This window comes from Apium graveolens, chromosome 1 (assembly GCF_009905375.1).
Source record: "Apium graveolens cultivar Ventura chromosome 1, ASM990537v1, whole genome shotgun sequence".
Classification (NCBI taxonomy): domain Eukaryota; kingdom Viridiplantae; phylum Streptophyta; class Magnoliopsida; order Apiales; family Apiaceae; genus Apium; species Apium graveolens.
This window is the reverse complement of record NC_133647.1, coordinates 112,356,265-112,375,059: the sequence shown is the minus strand read 5'-3', so window position 1 is coordinate 112,375,059 and position 18,795 is coordinate 112,356,265. Positions and strand designations below refer to the sequence as shown.

The 18,795-nt window shown below is 34.9% G+C and overlaps 1 protein-coding gene across 4 annotated transcripts; it reads left to right on the top strand.

Annotated features, from left to right (window-relative positions):
- Positions 1-293: 293 nt before the first annotated feature.
- Positions 294-18,588, top strand: LOC141665922 (fatty acid amide hydrolase). Of its 4 annotated transcripts, XM_074471908.1 has the most exons (21): positions 296-491; positions 928-1,006; positions 1,110-1,219; positions 1,825-1,885; positions 8,021-8,208; positions 8,285-8,414; positions 8,584-8,661; positions 8,732-8,879; positions 9,286-9,398; positions 9,494-9,569; positions 11,005-11,076; positions 11,720-11,771; positions 13,925-14,005; positions 14,095-14,178; positions 14,477-14,580; positions 14,666-14,758; positions 15,958-16,026; positions 16,320-16,384; positions 17,478-17,539; positions 17,894-17,989; positions 18,271-18,588. In XM_074471908.1, exons 2-21 carry the CDS (start codon positions 928-930, stop codon positions 18,331-18,333), a joined length of 1,824 nt encoding a protein of 607 aa, XP_074328009.1. In that variant the 5' UTR covers positions 296-491; the 3' UTR covers positions 18,334-18,588. The 4 variants fall into 4 exon arrangements, 3 of the variants coding, with proteins under 3 accessions (XP_074328014.1, XP_074328009.1, XP_074328018.1); XM_074471917.1 differs by lacking the exon at positions 296-491 and having other exon boundaries at positions 1,110-1,137; XR_012552150.1 differs by lacking the exons at positions 17,894-17,989; positions 18,271-18,588 and having other exon boundaries at positions 294-491; positions 15,958-16,031; positions 17,478-17,541.
- The last annotated feature ends 207 nt before the right edge of the window (positions 18,589-18,795 follow it).

The window sequence follows — 18,795 nt, the reverse complement described above, 5'->3', positions numbered from 1 at the left end:
AATAAAAAATTGTGCAACTTCGTTTTTAATTTGGTAATCAAAATTTGTAACTATATATAATAAAAAATGAAATAAATTATATATTTATATGTTTTAAATAATGAATTTTTACAGACCTCTATCTAGGGAAGATCTGTAGATTGCTGGTCTAGATATATTATATGGGAAGATCTGTAGATTGCTGGTCTAGATATATTATGGGACTTATGTATTTTAATAAAAATATTATTTTATAAATTTAGCGTATTAGTTTATATTAAAGGGATATTAGAAAATAATCAAAGTCACAAGTACAGTGTCACACTCACCAACCTCGGCTGTCAAACAATCAATGAGCCTGCCGCATTCGGCAACTTCTTGCCATTACGTATCTTACAACCACAAACCTACATCCTCAATTAATACTATTTTTTTTTTCACATACATTCATGTACATACATTAATGCTTACACATTCACAACATATTACTCTCCCCATTGTTGTGATCGAAGGTTAGTCAAAGCTACTTGTTTCTCTTATTACTTGCATATGCTTTCATTATCATTATTACTTGTGCATACTACCTGTTTGATCGTTTGTTTCCCTCACTAATTATGTGCTCAAACAACATGATTAATATGTGTTTGTGTTATAAATGAATAATATGTCAAGGTTAATAATGCTGCCAAGTATGTTGTGAAGTGAACTTTATATGGATATCTTCTGCGTATCAATGTTATAAATGTTCGTTCAAATACAAACTAATTTAGTAGCTTATTTACTATGAAATGGTGATATGCGTTACTTAAACGTGTGATTTGTAGTACTGTGAAGGTAAATTGTATGTGGTGATTTGTACTGGAAGAACACCTACAGACACAATACACCCAAACATTTATCCGTTTAATTAGTAGTATATAGTTTTGATAACGTCAAATTTGGTTGAAGATGGGGAAGAAGCGAGTTCTGTTACCAGCAGATGAAGTGGACATCAAGGCGGAAAAATATCAGCCTGAATTAACTAAAGGTTTTCCTACTCTTTTGTACATTTTACTGTTTAAGTTGTGGTTATACAACTTTATTCGAGGTCTGACATCATGACATTTGTTTGTATGTTGTGGTTATTGCAGCTCCTCATATAACTGGTTTGATGCTGAGGTTAGCTGTTAAGTTAGTCGAAGCTCCTGTCGTTGGTTCTTTTATTATAAGTTACCTGAAGAATCAGAATAACATGAATGAGGTTAATTCTAATTATCGCACACTGGCATTTGTCAGTTTTACTTTGTACATACATACATAGATAAGTTGTTGTGTGAAAGTAACCTCAGGGTATGTTTGTTTGGGAGTTTATAATTATAAAGTAGTTACATTGCAAATTTAGCAGAGCAGGGGTGTGATCAGGAAATTAGTTAGTGGAGTGAAAATTTCAATGTATTCAATAATTTCTAAATTTTAATTGATTGTGTCAAAGTTATAATTGAGATTTATTTAGTAAAACACCTACGTGCACATAATTACAAGTTGAATGGGTAAATCACCCACCTGATTTCATGGCAGGTATGCCTCTGTTGGTAGAAGAACTATGGCTGGGTGGGGGGCTGCGATAGGATCGCCATTGGGCGTATCCTATGGGAGCATTTTAGTTTTAACAATCCGGAGTGCCAGTGAAGTTATACATTTAGAAAATTGGGTTCCTAGAGGAATTACAGATTCAACCCCAGTTTTCACTCTTTGGAAAATTGATCCAGATTTTTTATACATTTTTTAGGTCCGAACATAATGTGAGTTAATTTTTGTTAGTATGGATGAAAGCGGGACTAATGAAAAATTATGTATAATTTGCAGATGCTTCGCAGAACTGTGATACCAGAAACACCTATGTTTAGGCCCGAGTTTCCCCCTCAAGGTATAAATTGTACTCTTAACATTTCAGTATTCTGTTGTCTTAATTATTCACTAGTTCAATTGTATCTTCAAGTTTAAAATATTATGTGTTCTTGTTTTTTTTTCTAAACAATGTCTATCAAGATTTGGTTTATGGAGTAGATCACAAAATAGCACGCCTGATTTGGTGACTTTTACAATCCGGAAAGAAATCAAGTATTCGGGAACTTGGATTTCATTTTAAGTTCTTCATTTTGTCAAATGATATGATTGGATAAGCAAATTCCTTTTTGATCTGGATTCCCTTTAAAATCCAAGCTATTCAAACATTAGTACAAATTTGGGAATTTAAAATGACAACCCAATTTATGTCATTTGAAATGAAATAAATGTTCCCAAACCCATTAACCCAATCTAAATTCAAATAAAAAATTTCTCGTGTTCACTTGCTAAAGTTCTTCAGTTAGTGACATTAGTATTTTAGTTATGGAGATAATTTCATGCTAGAATTGAAATACAAAGCCACATACTTTGGTCAAAATATTTCATCAAGCATGTCTCTATAAAAAACATAAAGTTGACAAAGCATGTTTCGTGACTACTTACACTCCAGTGGAAAGGACACTCTTCAACGAAGTGGGATGAACCTGTCAAATGTATTAGCTGTATGTTAGTTGTATTAGTTGTCCCTAATTAGATTGAGATATATTAGGTGTATTAACATATTTGGTTACCTTCCATATTTAGAGTATAGAACTGTTGTAAAGGCTGAAATCTGCAAATTAGCTGCATTTCAGGAGATAATTCAGCTTGTATATTGTTATATAATGAGGACTCTCCAACAATGGGAGAGATACTTTTTCCCTACCAATATTCTTGTCATGGTATCAGAGCTACAATTCTGATTTCCTCTTGTTTCTGATCAATTCTTTCTCTTCGTTCTTGTATCTTGATAAAGTTTCTTGTTCCTGGTTACTCTTCATCATTCTCTCAGAATCATGTCTTTAGACAAGTATGACACTCTCTTGGTTCGCCTTAATGGCAAAAATTATTCAGCATGGGCATTTCACTTTCAGATCTTTGTCAAAGGGAAGGATTTATGGGGTTATGTTAGTGGCACCACTCTTGCTCCTGACAAAGAAAAAGACAAGGCTGGATATGCTAAGTGGGAAACTAAAGATGCACAGATCATGGGTTGGCTGCTAGGATCTGTCGATCCCAACATTATATTGAACTTACGGCCTTTTAAAACTTCAGCTGAGATGTGGGCTTATCTCAAGAAGATATATAGTCAGCAGAACACTGCTCGTCGCTTTCAACTAGAACATGACATAGGCAAACTTCAACAAGATGGTCTGTCAATTTCTGATTTTTATTCTTCATTCATGAACCTATGGGTTGAATACACGGATATTGTCTATGCTTCTGTATCGGCTGAAGGTCTTAAGTCGGTTCAAGATGTACATGAAACTACTAAAAGAGATCAGTTTCTTATGAAATTACGGTCTGAGTTTGAAGCTACTAGGTCAAACCTTATGAATCGAGATCCTCTTCCTTCTCTGGATACATGTCTTAATGATCTGCTTCGGGAGGAACAACGTCTTCTCACTCAAGACACCTTGAAAGAACAGAAATCTGAGTTAGTTCATCTGGCATATGCAACACAAGGTAAACTAAGAGGCAGGGATATGCGTAATGTTCAGTGTTTCTCTTGCAAAGGTTTTGGACATTATGCTTCAAACTGTTCCAAAAAATTTTGCAATTATTGTAAGAAAGATGGACATATAATCAAGGAATGTCCTATTCGTCCACCAAAGAAATCTGAGACCGCCTACACAGCTATGGTTGGATCCTCGAGTACTGGAGGTATGTTGAATACTGGACATACGACACGGAATGATATAGCTCCTGTCCAACCCGTGACACCTGAAATGATTCAGCAAATGATCATTTCAGCATTTTCTACTCTAGGAATTTCTGGTAAATCTACTCTCAAATCACCTACTTGGTACTTTGATTCTGCAGCTTCTAATCATATGACCAATAATGCTGATTTTCTTACAAATATAAGTAAATATTGCGGAAATCTTGAAATCAGTACTGCAGATGGAAATCATTTACCTATCACAGCAACTGGTGATATTTCTTCCTCTCTAACCGATGTCTTTGTCTCTCCTGCCCTTACCACTAACCTTATTTCTGTCGGTCAATTGGTAGAAAATAATTGCAAAGTAACATTTTCAAAATCTGGTTGTATTGTGCAGGATCAGCAGTCAGGGAGGGTGATCACGAGGGGGCCTAAAGTTGAGCGTCTCTTTCCTATACAATTTCCTTCACCATGTCGCTCGTTTCCTATTATTTCTTGTAATTCTGCCCGTATTGATTACCATGCATGGCATAAGCGTCTAGGACACCCCAATAATAACGTTCTTCGTGGTTTGCTGAAATCTGGTGTACTTGGGAATAAAAAAATATCTTCTCTTAGTTCTGTCCAGTTCGATTGCAATTCTTGTAAACTTGGAAAAAGCAAAACTTTACCATTTCCCATTCATACTTCTGATGTAACTCAACGTTTTGATTTAATACATAGTGATGTTTGGGGTATGTCACCGGTTGTTTCTCATGCTAAGTATAAGTACTTTGTCACATTTATTGACGATTATAGTCGTTTTACTTGGATATATTTGCTTCGTTCTAAATCTGAAGTGCTCTCAGCCTTCAAGATCTTTCATGCATATATTCAAACTCAATTCGATACAAAAATCAAAATTCTTCGCTCAGATAATGGGGGTGAATATACGGCTCATTTGTTTCAAGAGTATTTACAAGCCAATGGTATAATCTCTCAAAGGTCTTGTCCTTCAACTCCCCAACAAAATGGGATAGCTGAAAGAAAAAACCGCCATCTTCTCGATGTTGTTCGTACTCTTTTGTTGGAATCATTTGTGCCCTCTAGGTTCTGGTGTGAAGCTCTCTCCACTGCAGTGTACCTCATAAATAGATTACCCTCACCATCCTTAAATCACGTTTCACCTTTCACTCGGTTGTTTGGTCGCACTCCAGATTATTCAGGTCTTCGTAATTTTGGATGTGTATGTTATGTTCACCTTCCTCCACATGAACGCACAAAACTCACAGCCCAGTCAACAAAATGTGCTTTCTTAGGATATGCTCTACACCAGAAAGGATTTCTCTGTTATGATCCTAATTTACGACGAACTCGAGTTTCGAGAAATGTAGTTTTTCTGGAAAACCAACCTTTTTTCTCTACCTACAATGATCATCATTCTGATCATCATTCTCCGTTATCTTCAGTTGTACCTCTATTTACTAACTCTTCTGCAGATTCTTTATCCATTCCAGTGTCATTTGAATCTGAACATCCATCTCCTAAACCACTTTTGGTGTATCAACGACGCACTAAAGTCATGCAAAACCAGAATACTATACTAGAAACTCCAACTTCAAATCCAATTCAAGCCAATCCACCTCCACACACTGATTCCTTTGCGGCTGATCATGTTCAAGCTTCTCCACCCCCTCAAAATGATTCCCTTACTACTGATCCCGTTCAAGCTGCTGCACCTGCCACTCGTAGACATAGCACTCGAGTGAGCCAGCCTCCAGATAGGTATGGTTTTACTAATCCTGTATCATTAACAGCTACTGTATCAACCATCCCTATTCCCAAATCATATAAACAGGCAATGAAGCATGAATGTTGGAGGGAAGCTATTGAAACTGAGCTTCTTGCACTTGAAGAAAACCAAACATGGGATGTTGTAGCGCGTCCCAAATCCGTGAAACCTCTGGGCAGCAAGTTTGTGTTCTCAGTAAAACTTCATCCAGATGGTTCCGTTGAGAGGTATAAGGCTCGACTAGTAGTGCTTGGAAATAGACAAGAGTACGGCATAGATTACGAAGAGACGTTTGCACCGGTAGCTAAAATGACCACCGTGCGAACCATACTAGCCCTTGCTGCGTCTCAATCATGGAAATTGTCTCAAATGGATGTGAAGAACGCTTTCTTACACGGTGACCTCAAGGAAGAAGTTTATATAACACTTCCCAATGGTATGCCTATCTCACCTAATCATGTTTGCAAACTGAAGCGCTCTTTATATGGTTTAAAGCAGGCACCTAGAATCTGGTTTGAAAAGTTCAAATCCACTCTACTGAGTTTTTCATATACGCAAAGTAAATATGACTCCTCCCTTTTCCTGAAAAAGACAAGTGCGGGGATAGTTATGCTTCTTGTCTACGTGGATGATATCCTTGTCACTGGTTCTGATATACAAGCCATTGATTGTCTTAAAAATCTGCTACGTTCCACTTTCCAAATGAAAGATCTTGGTCAGCTCCATTATTTCTTGGGATTAGAAGTACATTATCGACCACGAGGTATCTTCTTGAATCAACACAAGTATGTTCAAGATTTGGTTGAATTAGCCGGACTCAAGGGCTCTATTTCTGTTGAAACCCCAATGGAAATTAATGTCAAATATAGCAGAGAAGAAGGAGAGCTACTTTCTGATCCTACTTTTTACCGGAAGCTAGTTGGCAGCCTTATATATCTTACCATTACTCGACCGGATATCTCTTACGCTGTACATATAGTAAGTAAGTTCATGCAATGTCCTCGGCACTTCCACCTATCAGCTGTCAAACGAATCATCCGGTATATCCTTGGAACTCGTAGTCGTGGCCTGTTCTTCCCCGTTGGTTCTTCACTCAAACTTCAAGCGTACAGTGATGCAGATTGGGCTGGATGCCCTGATACTAGAAAGTCTATTACTGGTTGGTGTATGTTTCTTGGAGATGCTCTTATTTCATGGAAATGCAAAAAGCAGAATCGTGTATCGAAGTCGTCTACAGAAGCAGAATATCGTGCCATGTCTGCCGCTTGTTCTGAAATTATTTGGCTACGTGGGCTCCTTGCAGAACTTGGATTCTCTCAAGCCCAGCCAACTCCATTACATGCTGATAACACTAGCGCCATTCAGATTGCAGCCAACCCTGTTTACCACGAACGTACAAAACACATTGAGGTTGACTGTCATTCTATTCGTGAGGCTTATGACCACCTGGTTATTACTCTCCCACATATCTCCACCACTCTACAGATTGCTGATATTTTTACCAAATCGATGTCACGTCAGCGCCACAACTTTCTTGTTGTCAAATTGATGCTTGAAGATTTACCAGCAGCATCAATTTGAGGGAGGGTGTCAAATGTATTAGCTGTATGTTAGTTGTATTAGTTGTCCCTAATTAGATTGAGATATATTAGGTGTATTAACATATTTGGTTACCTTCCATATTTAGAGTATAGAACTGTTGTAAAGGCTGAAATCTGCAAATTAGCTGCATTTCAGGAGATAATTCAGCTTGTATATTGTTATATAATGAGGACTCTCCAACAATGGGAGAGATACTTTTTCCCTACCAATATTCTTGTCAGAACCTAACTAACATGTTATGAAACTTAATATCCAGGTGGTTTTATGTAGGATTTATAACTAGAGGTAATTAGTTCCAGTAATTGCAAAATTCAGGTTTCTTACTAATTTTTTCAGTCGCTACTAAATTTTGAGATGTTTGGTATCCAGGACTGTACTGACTCTACGGCTTTGTAATTCTAGCTCATAAAAAGTTCATTCAACTGGGCATTCTTATATTATGAGAATTCAGCTGTCTCATCCTTTCGTGCCATAAAATAGAGACATGAAGTGATTCATTATCTTATTGAGAGATACACGAATAAATAAGAAAAGTCAGATTATTAATCCACAAGGACCACAACGAATATATGTGTTAAAGAAAAGTGGTGGTCATAGTAGTAGTTCATTCCTTCTTAAGCAAACTACTTTAGTTATGTCTTGTTCTATCAATTGAATGCCTGATTTGTTGACCAGTAGTGAAAGAAGAAGATATATTGCTTCAGCTGTCATATTGTTGTGTTCTTCACTTGTCTTGCAAATTAAGAAGTAGAAACTTTATCAAAAAAAATGAATGACTCATGACGGCCAAATGTGACTAACAGCTGAGGATGCAACTTTGATAAATTAAAAAAGCAAAACCTAGTAGATGTACAGGTAAAAAGACAAAATGGATCTTCCTCCATATAAAAGTTGACTTAATTTGGTTTGTTTACTAGAACCGGAACCTGATGCTGTTATTCTGGATGAGGATTTAAAGTCGGAAGAAAGAGTTGCATTGGCCCTAAGTTGTCTTCCACATTATGATCCATCTAGTAATTGGATGAATGATCCAAATGTATTTCGCTACTGGAAGATTCGTGATTATGCATACGCTTATAGGTCGAAGCTTGCAACCCCATCCATGGTAAGAATCTTTTAGCGAGAAAATTCTATATTTTCCTTCTGGATTGTATCAAGGAAACCAAATTGTCACTAAATAGGTTGCAGAGCGAGTCATCTCTGCCCTAGATGACTTCAGTAATCAGAAGCCCCCAATACCATTATTAATTTCATTTGATGCCGAAGATCTAAGAAACCAAGCCGCAGCTTCGACCCGAAGGTTTGAGCAAGGTAATTCTAATTTTGTATGAATGAATTTTGTCTTTCAATTGCTTTTAAAATTTAGGTTTTAATTCAAAAGATATATATTTTTGACATCTGATCTTGGTTTGTGTGTTTATGCTCTTCAATTGTCTAGTCTGTGTTATTGTTCGACTTACCCATGACACGGGTTGTGCAGGAAATCCTTTGTCAATACTGGATGGAATCTTTATGGCAATCAAGGATGACATTGATTGTTATCCTCATCCTACAAAAGGCAATTTTACATCCTCCATCTTCTAATATTATAAACATTAGTAGTTAAACCTAAAAATGATGTTTAACAGGTGCAACATCATGGCTTCATGAGGAACGACAAGTAAGGAAAGATGCAACTTGTGTGTCAAGGTTACGTCAATGTGGTGTAATTTTTGTTGGAAAGGCAAATATGCATGAATTGGGAATGGGAACAACCGGAAACAATCCCAATCACGGGTAAGTCTTTGACATTGAACTTGGTCACATGGAAAATTACAAGTCTTTATCTATTAGATGAAATCTTACTAATACCAATCATTGATTGATATGTTCATATCTTAACTTCGAAACACATTTTAACCAACAAATCAATTCGAACATGACAACACCATACACATGTGACCTTCATACTAAATATTCCAGTCTTATTTAAATGGTTTTTGACAGATTTATCACAAAATTAAATGGTTACATGTCTATCTTATGTCAGTTTTATCATTATGGCACATTATAATTTACAGTAGTCAGTTAAATACTAATTTAATGCTTTAGTTTGTTTCAATTCCACTTCTGTGGTTTTTTTATAATAATTATTTTAGTTAGAATAAAAGACATGTAATAGACCTTTTTATTGATATTACAGAACGACAAGAAATCCACATGCACTGGATAGGTACACCGGTGGATCTTCATCAGGTCCAGCAGCAATTGTAGCTTCAGGAATATGTTCAGCAGCATTAGGAACTGATGGAGGAGGTTGTACAAAATACAAATACTATACTATATAGTTATGTATAATTATTAAATGGTTGTTGTCCTTATGTCTGATACTTAAGTGATGTGGAAGGCAGGCTCAATTCGCATCCCATCTTCTCTTTGTGGTGTAGTGGGATTGAAATCAACATTTGGACGGACAGACATGAAAGGGTAAACTCCTAAACACATTACTGTTGCCTTATAATAGATTTGTCTCTGTTATTTCACTCAGCCTCATAAATTGTTTTGCTCAACACTAACCAATATATGACAATATTGTGCTTTATGCAACTAAAGAGCAAGTCACATTTTTGCATACCTCGGCTATGAATTACATCCTTATATACCCTAGGCCATCTACTTATTTCTCATATATTTTTAAGTGTATATGTTCACACAAATGTACATATATTTGCGGCCAAGTATTACTAGTGATGCCAGAATACTCTTTAAATGATCGATTTTTTAGTTACTCTTTTTTTTTGCTAAATGTGTTTTCTTTGTGCATGGCTTCAACCGGACCATATCAAGAACCAAATCATTTGTATACATATACAGTTCTCTTTTGTCAAACTTTGGGAATACGCAAAGCTACCAGCTTTAGGTTGCTCCGCAGGTTTTAACAATATAGTCACTGTCTTATTGTGTGAATCTTATATACGTTGCTCTGAGGCAGTTTAGATACACTTCCAGGTTTAAGGCCATTTTTTGTTTTTTAACTTGGTTCAAGAATTTGGAAATATCTCTTGTGTGTCACGGTGTTGTCAAATTAGAGCAAACAGTTCCCATGTTGTAGAAGAGGCAGAACTTTTTAGATTTTTGCCTCTATTTAGCGTTTCACACGGGTAACAATGACTAATATAATTTATTCTGTTATAAATTATTTATGCAACTTCTCATAGAATAACCTGTCTAACCAAGCACGAAACCAAATCATATAGTCCGTTGTAGTTCTAAGGTTCTAATACTTACTCTGAGCACACAATTTCAAATGAAAAATACTTGTATGTGTTTGTGGATTTGAAGTTGTAGACTAGACCGATTTTCACATTAATCGGGAACAAGGAACGGAAGTGGAACGGAAGTGAGTTTATATTTATATATGGTATCATATAAATTGTATATATAAACCTAGGGGGTGAGCGAGAATCGAACCCAAAACCCGTGACGACAAGAGATATGCCCTTACCACTTGAGTTTAGTGTGGAGGTTTGATGTATTCACTTATAGGTTATAGATGTGAGGTGTAGCAATATACACACTCAGAGATGTTTTTTTTTAGTTTATATATTATAAGCCCAACCCTTAGCAAACCTCAGTCTATTTGTTTATTATATTAGGCTTTTCTTTCTCTTTACAAGTAAAGAAATCCCTCAATGTTGAGCAGTAGACTTGTTTGGTTATTTAATCATTAATTTGAGTTTCTCTCTTTGATCATTTGAGATCTAAAATGTTTTTTTCCTTCCGCACTTAGGCAACCTTTGGGGTAGTGGATTATTTACCGTTAATCCACCCAATTTTTTCTGTCCCTTTTAAAATATTCATGTTTTTCAATCCTATCCTGCATTACACATGTTTAAGAAACTCACGGTTATCATTATTTCAGGTCATTATGTGGTTCTGGGACTGTAGAAATCATTGGGCCACTAGCATCAAATGTTGAGGATGTCCTATTGGTGTAAGTCCTTCACGTATGTGTTCATTTGCATTAGACCATTGTTATGTAGTCTTTTTTAAGCTTTGTCAGTTCCACAATTTTGTTTCAGTCAAATCCTATTGAGTACTACATGCAGTTATGTATTTGTATTTATCTTTTGCACCCTGATAAAGATTACTAAATTTTTAGCAAAAAAAGAAAAAATTACTAACTTGCATAAACTATTGGAATATGTATCAGCATGAGTGCAATAAGTTATGCTAGCAAAAAAACAAAATTAGGAAAATATAAAAGTACTGCTTAAAAGAACATGTTGCTAACTGTGAAGTGAAAAAATATATAATTTGTTTATAGCTGAAATTCCTAATTAAGAGAAGAAACTGTCTTTGCTATAATAAAAATGTCTTAAATCTTTTTCGAATGCTTTTTTTTATAGATATTTTGCGAAGTAAAGGTGTTTCTATATTCAAGTGCAACTGATAGAAATTTGTACTCTAAATATCTACTTTTTTTATAATTAAAAAAATAATAATAATATCTACTTTTTTTTAGATGATAAAAATGTGTAATTTTTTAGGTCAAGACATGATAAAGTTTATTGCATTATTTACTAATTTTGACACTGTAATAAACTTCATGATTATTTATTCACTTCATTCTTCAGGTATGCAACAATATCCGGATCTTCTCCTGCTGATAAGATCAGTATGAATCCGGTAATTATTATAACTAAACTTATGCCTCCTGAATATAGAAGTATACCTGCCACATTTATTTGTATAATCCACATGTGTATCTTTTTTGAGCTCAAACTTCTTAGAAAGGGTGACATGTGCTGAATATACTGGCCTTTCATATGGGTTTCAAATTGACATTGAACAATTTGTGTGGGATAGCCCCCTCTGTTTAAAGGCTTTCTTGGGCAGGAAGCTTGGAACTGACTTGTTACGTTGAATTGTATTTTCTTTATTTGCGGTTTGCCATCTTACGCTGAAAGGTCTGTGTATTGGAAAAAGATAAAGTAAGAAATGGTCTTTTGTAATGTGGGTACTTTCTTCATGAAGCCAATTGTCTTTCCTAGTCAGTGTTCTGAAAATCGGCCGATTAACCGATTAATCGGAGTTCGGATGGGCTCCGTCTCGATTAATCGGAAATGGGGTCAAAGTAAGTTTTTTTTAATGGGTCAAACGTCGGCCGATTCGGGTAAAAAATCGGCCGATTCGGTTAAAGGGTAAAAATTAATAATAAAGATATTTTTTAAATAAAAATTGAAACTCAAAATAATATATATGATATTTAATAGTAAATATATAGACTTATATTGACTATCGTATGCTCCTAAATCCTCATACATTTATCCAAATCTCTAACAATAAAATTTGTTTTTTCAACTGAATTACTCTCATATCTCTCGAAGATTTGCTCAATCGATTCATTAACTTCACAGTCTCATGTAGCTTGATTTGTAACGTAACTAATTATAGCAGAATACGAATTTATAAGAAATATACTAGGTACTAATTTTCCAAACTACTAAGTAGTTAATAGTAATTATTATGTATAACCAACTAATTATTATGTATAAACCACTGAAGTATCAAATATGAACTAATGAAATGTGGTATTATTTTTGTATATCTTATGAAAAACTAATGAAATTTAAATAGAATTATGTATGATTATTTATTAAATTAAATTGCTTCCGATTAATGCTCTGATTAATCAATCCGATTAATCACCGATTATCCGATTAATCACTGATAGGTACCTCTACCGAACAATTCCGATTACCGTCTTTTAGAACACTGTTACTAGTGAAGTATTAGTGGAAAGTTGCTCTTACCCAGAAAGGCTGAAGTACTTTCCAATAATGTGAGTAGGTGTAATTGTTAAAATTTCGAGTGGAAGTGTGTTTTTTCCCTTTTACTTGGTTATGGTCAATTAGGGATAGGACTTGAAATGAGGTTTCCATCTTTGAACGGAAGATTAGTTGCCCACTCACGGTGCTTATTCCTACTCTTCTTTGCTATGATTTTCCATGATTTTCTGAAATATCACGGAGGTGATGATTTGGCTTATATCTCAATCTTCATTAATTAATATGATCTTTTCTCTTCCTGTTTTTCAAAAAATTTTCATAAAAATACTCCTTAATAAGCTTAAATATAAGTTCATTTTTGAGATCAGTACTTCTAGCCAATCACCCATAAGATTTTACATTTACCATTTTATGATTAAAAGGCCAAGTATACCTTAAAATTCTAAGAATGTTAACTCTTTATTTCAAGAAACTCTGAGGCCTCGTTTCCCAGTTATATTTTTGCGGTGAGTGTCCTCGGTACTGGTGTCTGACTTTCCCTAAATAATGGATTTTTTTATGCCATATACATCTTTTGCCAGTTGTATTAATGCAAAAACATTGAGTTTTCTCAGTTCTGCTCGTGCAAATTATCAGGACTACATTTGAACTGAAAAAAAATCCATCTTTGTCTGGAGATAAGTTCATCTCTAAATTCTATATGGCTTCCTTCCATCTAGATGTCAGGAGATATAGTTCTTCTAGGTGCTGTGCTGATGGAATTTACAATTCTTAGGCTTTTCCTGGATTCTATTATTTTTTTACCTAAACGACTTCCTGTCTGTGTGTTTTGTCCCTCACTTCCGCTGTAAAGCCAATTTTTTTTTTGCTAATAAATAAACAACTGAATTGTGAAGTTGTTATTGGTTCATGCAAATACTGTTCTGCATGAAGGCGTCAGCCTCGCATGTTTTTTTGCTAAATTAAGTGCTGTTTTTGTATTCCCTCCTTTTTAATTTTTTTATTACTTCTAGTGTCTCAAATAATCTATTGCATTATTTCCTTTTGCAGTCCCTACCTTGTTTGCCGAAGTTTTCAGTAGATGAAAACTCCAAGGCTCTAGGATCACTCCGATTAGGAAAGTATACAGAGGTAATATTTTTTTCCTTTTGGCAATTTGTTTAGATTTTATTTTTCATGTTTTTAAAATTCTCTTACAAGTTTATGATTGTTTCTTGTAGTGGTTTAATGATGTTTTCTCAACTGATATATCTGATAAGTGTGAAGATGCTCTCAGTCTGTTAGAAAAGACACACGGGTGCAAGGTTAGCCAAAGGATACATGATTTAGTATTAGTTTTAGCATTAATCTATTGTACTTCTTAATTACAATGTTTTCGTCTTCATGTTTGCAAAAATCAAGTTAAAGTTTCCATAGACTTCAGTTTTGTCTCGTAAACAGTAATAATACGATCTAATGCAGAATGAAGAAATTAATAATGCAATTATTTAGCTTTAGAACTTTGGCATGACAACATGTAAACCAATTTTCAGATTTGTGTGTGTTGCTCCACAAATATTTGACTATTCAGGAATTAACATTTTGTGTTTGTTTTGGTTCAAGACCATAGATATTGTAATACCTGAGTTTGATCATATGCGGATGGCTCATGTTGTTTCAATTGGGTCTGAAGCAGCCTGTGGTTTATCTCCTGATTATGAGGCTGGGTAATTTTCTACTATTTAAATTGTTTTCTCTAAGGATTACTTGGTACTAAATAGTTAAGTTTCTAACTTTTACTCTCTTCTATAGGAATGGTGTAAAATTAACCCTTGACTCTCGCATCAGTTTTGCACTTTTTCAGTCATTCACAGCTTCAGATTATGTCGCTGCCCAGTGTCTTAGGTGAGGCATGAGTTAAGCATGACTTTATATTAAATTAAATCATTTAACCTGTACTTTCCTACATATTATCTTTTCTGTTTTATGTTACCTTTCCTTTTAGCCTTTATATGTTGATTGATTCAACTGTATGTTATTGCAACCCAGTTGTCGTAAAAAGGCAATAAAGTACTGAACTAGAACTGATGAAGCAGAAGAATTTTTATACGTAGGAATTATGTGAGTTCAGAGTTTGGTGGTTCATAATAGAGTGTCCTAGCAGTGTATACAAGTTGTTCTGTAGAAATAATTGCCACCCAGGTTGTTTCTTCTCCACTCTGTTTGGACATAAGAAAGGTGAGCCAAAATCACGGACACACACACATGTTGGTAAGACGAATCTTGATGAACACTTAGTTATAAAATAATAAGTAAAATAGTAATGAAGTGTGAAGAAATAGTGTCAGTTGGCTTATGGGCCAAGCCCTGTGTGTTCATCAACTCCTTTAGAAAAATATCCAAATGTCACCGTATGACCAGAGAAAAGTCTTTCTTAGAAATATATATTTATGTATCAATGTAAAAAATTTTGGCCGTACTACATAATTAACAAAGCAGCTGGGTTAAGGCGCAGATTCTTAATTTTGTTTTTAGACAGATAACTATAATACTTCCCCCCCCCCCCTATTGAACACACTCTTTTAACAAGGCTTGAACCCTCAAAATGCTAGAAATCCTGTTTAGAAACTGTTTTCAACATAGATAATACTTTACTAGGATAACACAGAAGTTTTAAGGACCTTCTGGTAATTTAAATACAGTTGGTTACATCATCTAGTTAAGATCACTAGTTTTTACATTTTACATTTCTATCTTCCTATTTCCTTGAGTCTACTGAAAGATATCCAAATTTATCAATCTGATAGTTCAGTAACTTCTGCATCAGCATTACAACTCCCGGTAAAAGTTGTAGTTAGGAAAGAATAGGATATTCTTCTTCTTAGTAGTGCCAATATGATGGCAGTGTATTCTAGTTTGACTAAATTATGTCAATATTAAGATGTCCTGCAATATTTTATTTGTACAGAATTTTGTTTACGATCACTATGAAGAAGAGACATGCAACTAAGTATCCAAAATGTAGCCAGAAGAGTTAATGACTACTATTGGCATTTGTTAAATTTTCTGTATGTAAGGGTTCATTTTCATATGTTTCTGCACAGGCGAAGGATGATGTACTATCACATGGAGATCTTTAAGGAAGTTGATATCATAGTGACCCCCACAACTGGGTATTGTAAGCTGTACCCTTCTTTTTGCAGTACTCTAGACAAATCTAGGTGTTCCATAATATGCAAAACTTTATAGAAGCTTAAAGAAGTATTCGCTTTTTTGTAAAAGTTAGTCAGCAACTGTAATTTAAATGTTGCACTTCATTCACATTCTCTCATACTGTTTTTGCTATCTTTTTCAATTTTGGCTTGAAAAACTGCAGTTACTAGAAACTTACCTACATAATTATTTACTTTTAGATAGATGCCTCGTTTTTGCAACTTATAAATTGTCCACTTGTTTTTGTTGTCAGCATGACAGCACCTGTTATACCTGTTGCTGCTCTTAAATTGGGAGAGACAAATATGAAGGTCACAGGTGAGATATCTTTTCCTTTGGTTTTGATGTTTGTAATTTTATGAATTGTTTTCAGTGAACGTCTCTCCTCCATTTCTTGTTTGTTAGCATTCATAGCTTAACTCTTAAACTTATTTAACACTAAAACTGTGAATACTAGCACTTAGCCACTTAGCATATACCCGATTCAGTCAGACGAATATCACATGATGGCAAGTACGTTTTTGATTATCCCAATGGGGCCATAATTCTGTCGCAATTTTCGTAGTGGAGTTCTTGACTGGCACTTACATTCTTTGCTTACATTTCATTGCACTTGCACACTCAACACATTTATACCAGTGATTCATTCCAGTTTTCATACCCGATTCATTCCAAGTATCTATTCCCGTAGAATGTAAAACAAGGTATTTGAGTACAAATGACTTGGTGTTGTGGCTTGTGCTGTATAGGTTTGATGTTTTAAGTTCATCTCGACAAAATTGATTCGATAATGGTCCAGCTCTAGAGCTGACTAGCGGACATCAGTATATATTCCTTTCTTATATGTTGACATTGCTATCTATGCAGAAGATATCAGTAGTAGCAGAGTGTCCTTCAGTTTCGTGAACAAATAAGAAAGTGGCCATGTACTGAAAATACGATTTTGGATTGTCTTGCGGCTTTTTGTTTTTTCATCTCGTACTGAAGTCAGTTAAAAAACTTAGCTCTCTGATATTTAGGCAGATTGGAATTTCTAATATCAGTTAGTAGATATTGATTTCATTCTAGCCGTCTACACAAAGTACTTGATAATACATTTATAACTAAAGCCATGTGTTTACAGGAAAAGACAGATACTTCTTGTTATTCACTTTGTTTATGGAGTATTAAATAACTTAGATCTGGCATTAGTCAGTAGACACTCATTAGAATTCATTTCATACTATGCAAGTTAGGCCTTGTATTGTCATACTTTGTTTTAATCTATGATGAAATTCTGCCATTGCAAACGTTTACCTCAGTCCACATGTGATTTGCTGCTGTCATATTATTATTATTTAGTAATATTTCTCTAGTTGATAACTGTGGTGGATTTGGTACGGGCCATCGATCTTGACTATGGAATTTTCAGCTAATCTCATGCGGTTCATCATAGGCCCAAATCTTCTTGGTCTCCCAGCGATTTCTGTCCCAGTAAGTAATTTGAATTCATTTCTAGTCTTTACCAGGGCTTAAAAATAGAGACCAAAATTCTTCGAAGTTTGTTTTAATATTTTAAATTCTAATTCGCCAGAGAAGGTGCTCATGCTGGTGGGTACCGATTCATCTCTTAGCAACATTTTTCCAGTTTAGAAATATCTTGTTTAAGCATGTTTTCTGCTACTTTTCTAGTTTTCATTTGATCAATAAATGTAGCATGCTAGGTTATTTTTAATTTTGACATCTTCACATTGCTCCTGATATTAAGTTTAGGGAATGTCAGTGACTGCCAATAATCCATGAGAATGTTTAGTTGCTTACCTACAAGTATTTTCTTCCTTTTCACAGGTCGGTTATGATAAGCAAGGTCTTCCAATAGGTTTGCAATTAATAGGTCGGCCATGGGCCGAAGCTTCAATTTTACGCCTGGCTGCAGCAATAGAGGTTCCAACTCATTCACTTCATACATACTTGTAGAGCTTTAAATGCATGAGTGAGGCCCAATCACGAACTCAATCCAAATCCTATAATAATATAAACGAAAAAGTATATAATCAGATAAGCTAGGCCCTGCAACTAAAGAGTGCAGTTAGCTTCTACCTTGTTTGCGTTTTGTAAATAGATTATATTAAATCCTGGAGTATCGCATGCAACAGGTACTGTGAGCCTAAATGGCATATTATACCAAGAATAGCATATTAACTCTACAGTGATTGCAATTTCAGGAACTTTGTGCTGATCCGAAAAAGAAGCCGCAGTCATTCTATGATGTTCTAAAGGGAAACTGACGAATCCTAGTCTAGCTTTACTTATATTGAGACTTGTTAACAATCGGCAAGCAAAAACATTGAAGACATGAAAATTTATTGAGGCATCAAGCTTTTTCTTCATTAAGATGGTTAATCCTGTCTCCTTTAAACAGTGAAATATTTGTATTTTTGGAATAAACCTGAACAATGGACCAAAGTGTCATTTTTAAGTGTTAAATGGTCCAAAATGTCATTTTTGAAATTAATGGCCCAAAATGTCACTTCATAATGGTATTTCGTCTTACGTATTGTTTTTAATGCAAAACGGTACATAGTGTACCGTTTTGGTACTTTTTTTTTTAATTTTTTTATAATGTGCAAAACGTTAGTTGAAGTAGCGATTTGACTCGAAACGGTACATCATATAGCGTTTTGTACCAAAACGGTACTTTATCTACCGTTTTGCGCATAAAAAAATTCAAAATGCCAAAACGTTACACG

Excerpts from the sequence above, each read along its gene's own strand:
- LOC141665922 (XM_074471908.1), top strand. The coding sequence starts at position 928 with ATGGGGAAGAAGCGAGTTCTGTTACCAGCAGATGAAGTGGACATCAAG. Across the intron at positions 8,880-9,285 it reads GGAAACAATCCCAATCACGG|AACGACAAGAAATCCACATG; the intron begins GTAAGTCTTTGA and ends TTGATATTACAG. Across the intron at positions 14,179-14,476 it reads AAAAGACACACGGGTGCAAG|ACCATAGATATTGTAATACC; the intron begins GTTAGCCAAAGG and ends TTTTGGTTCAAG.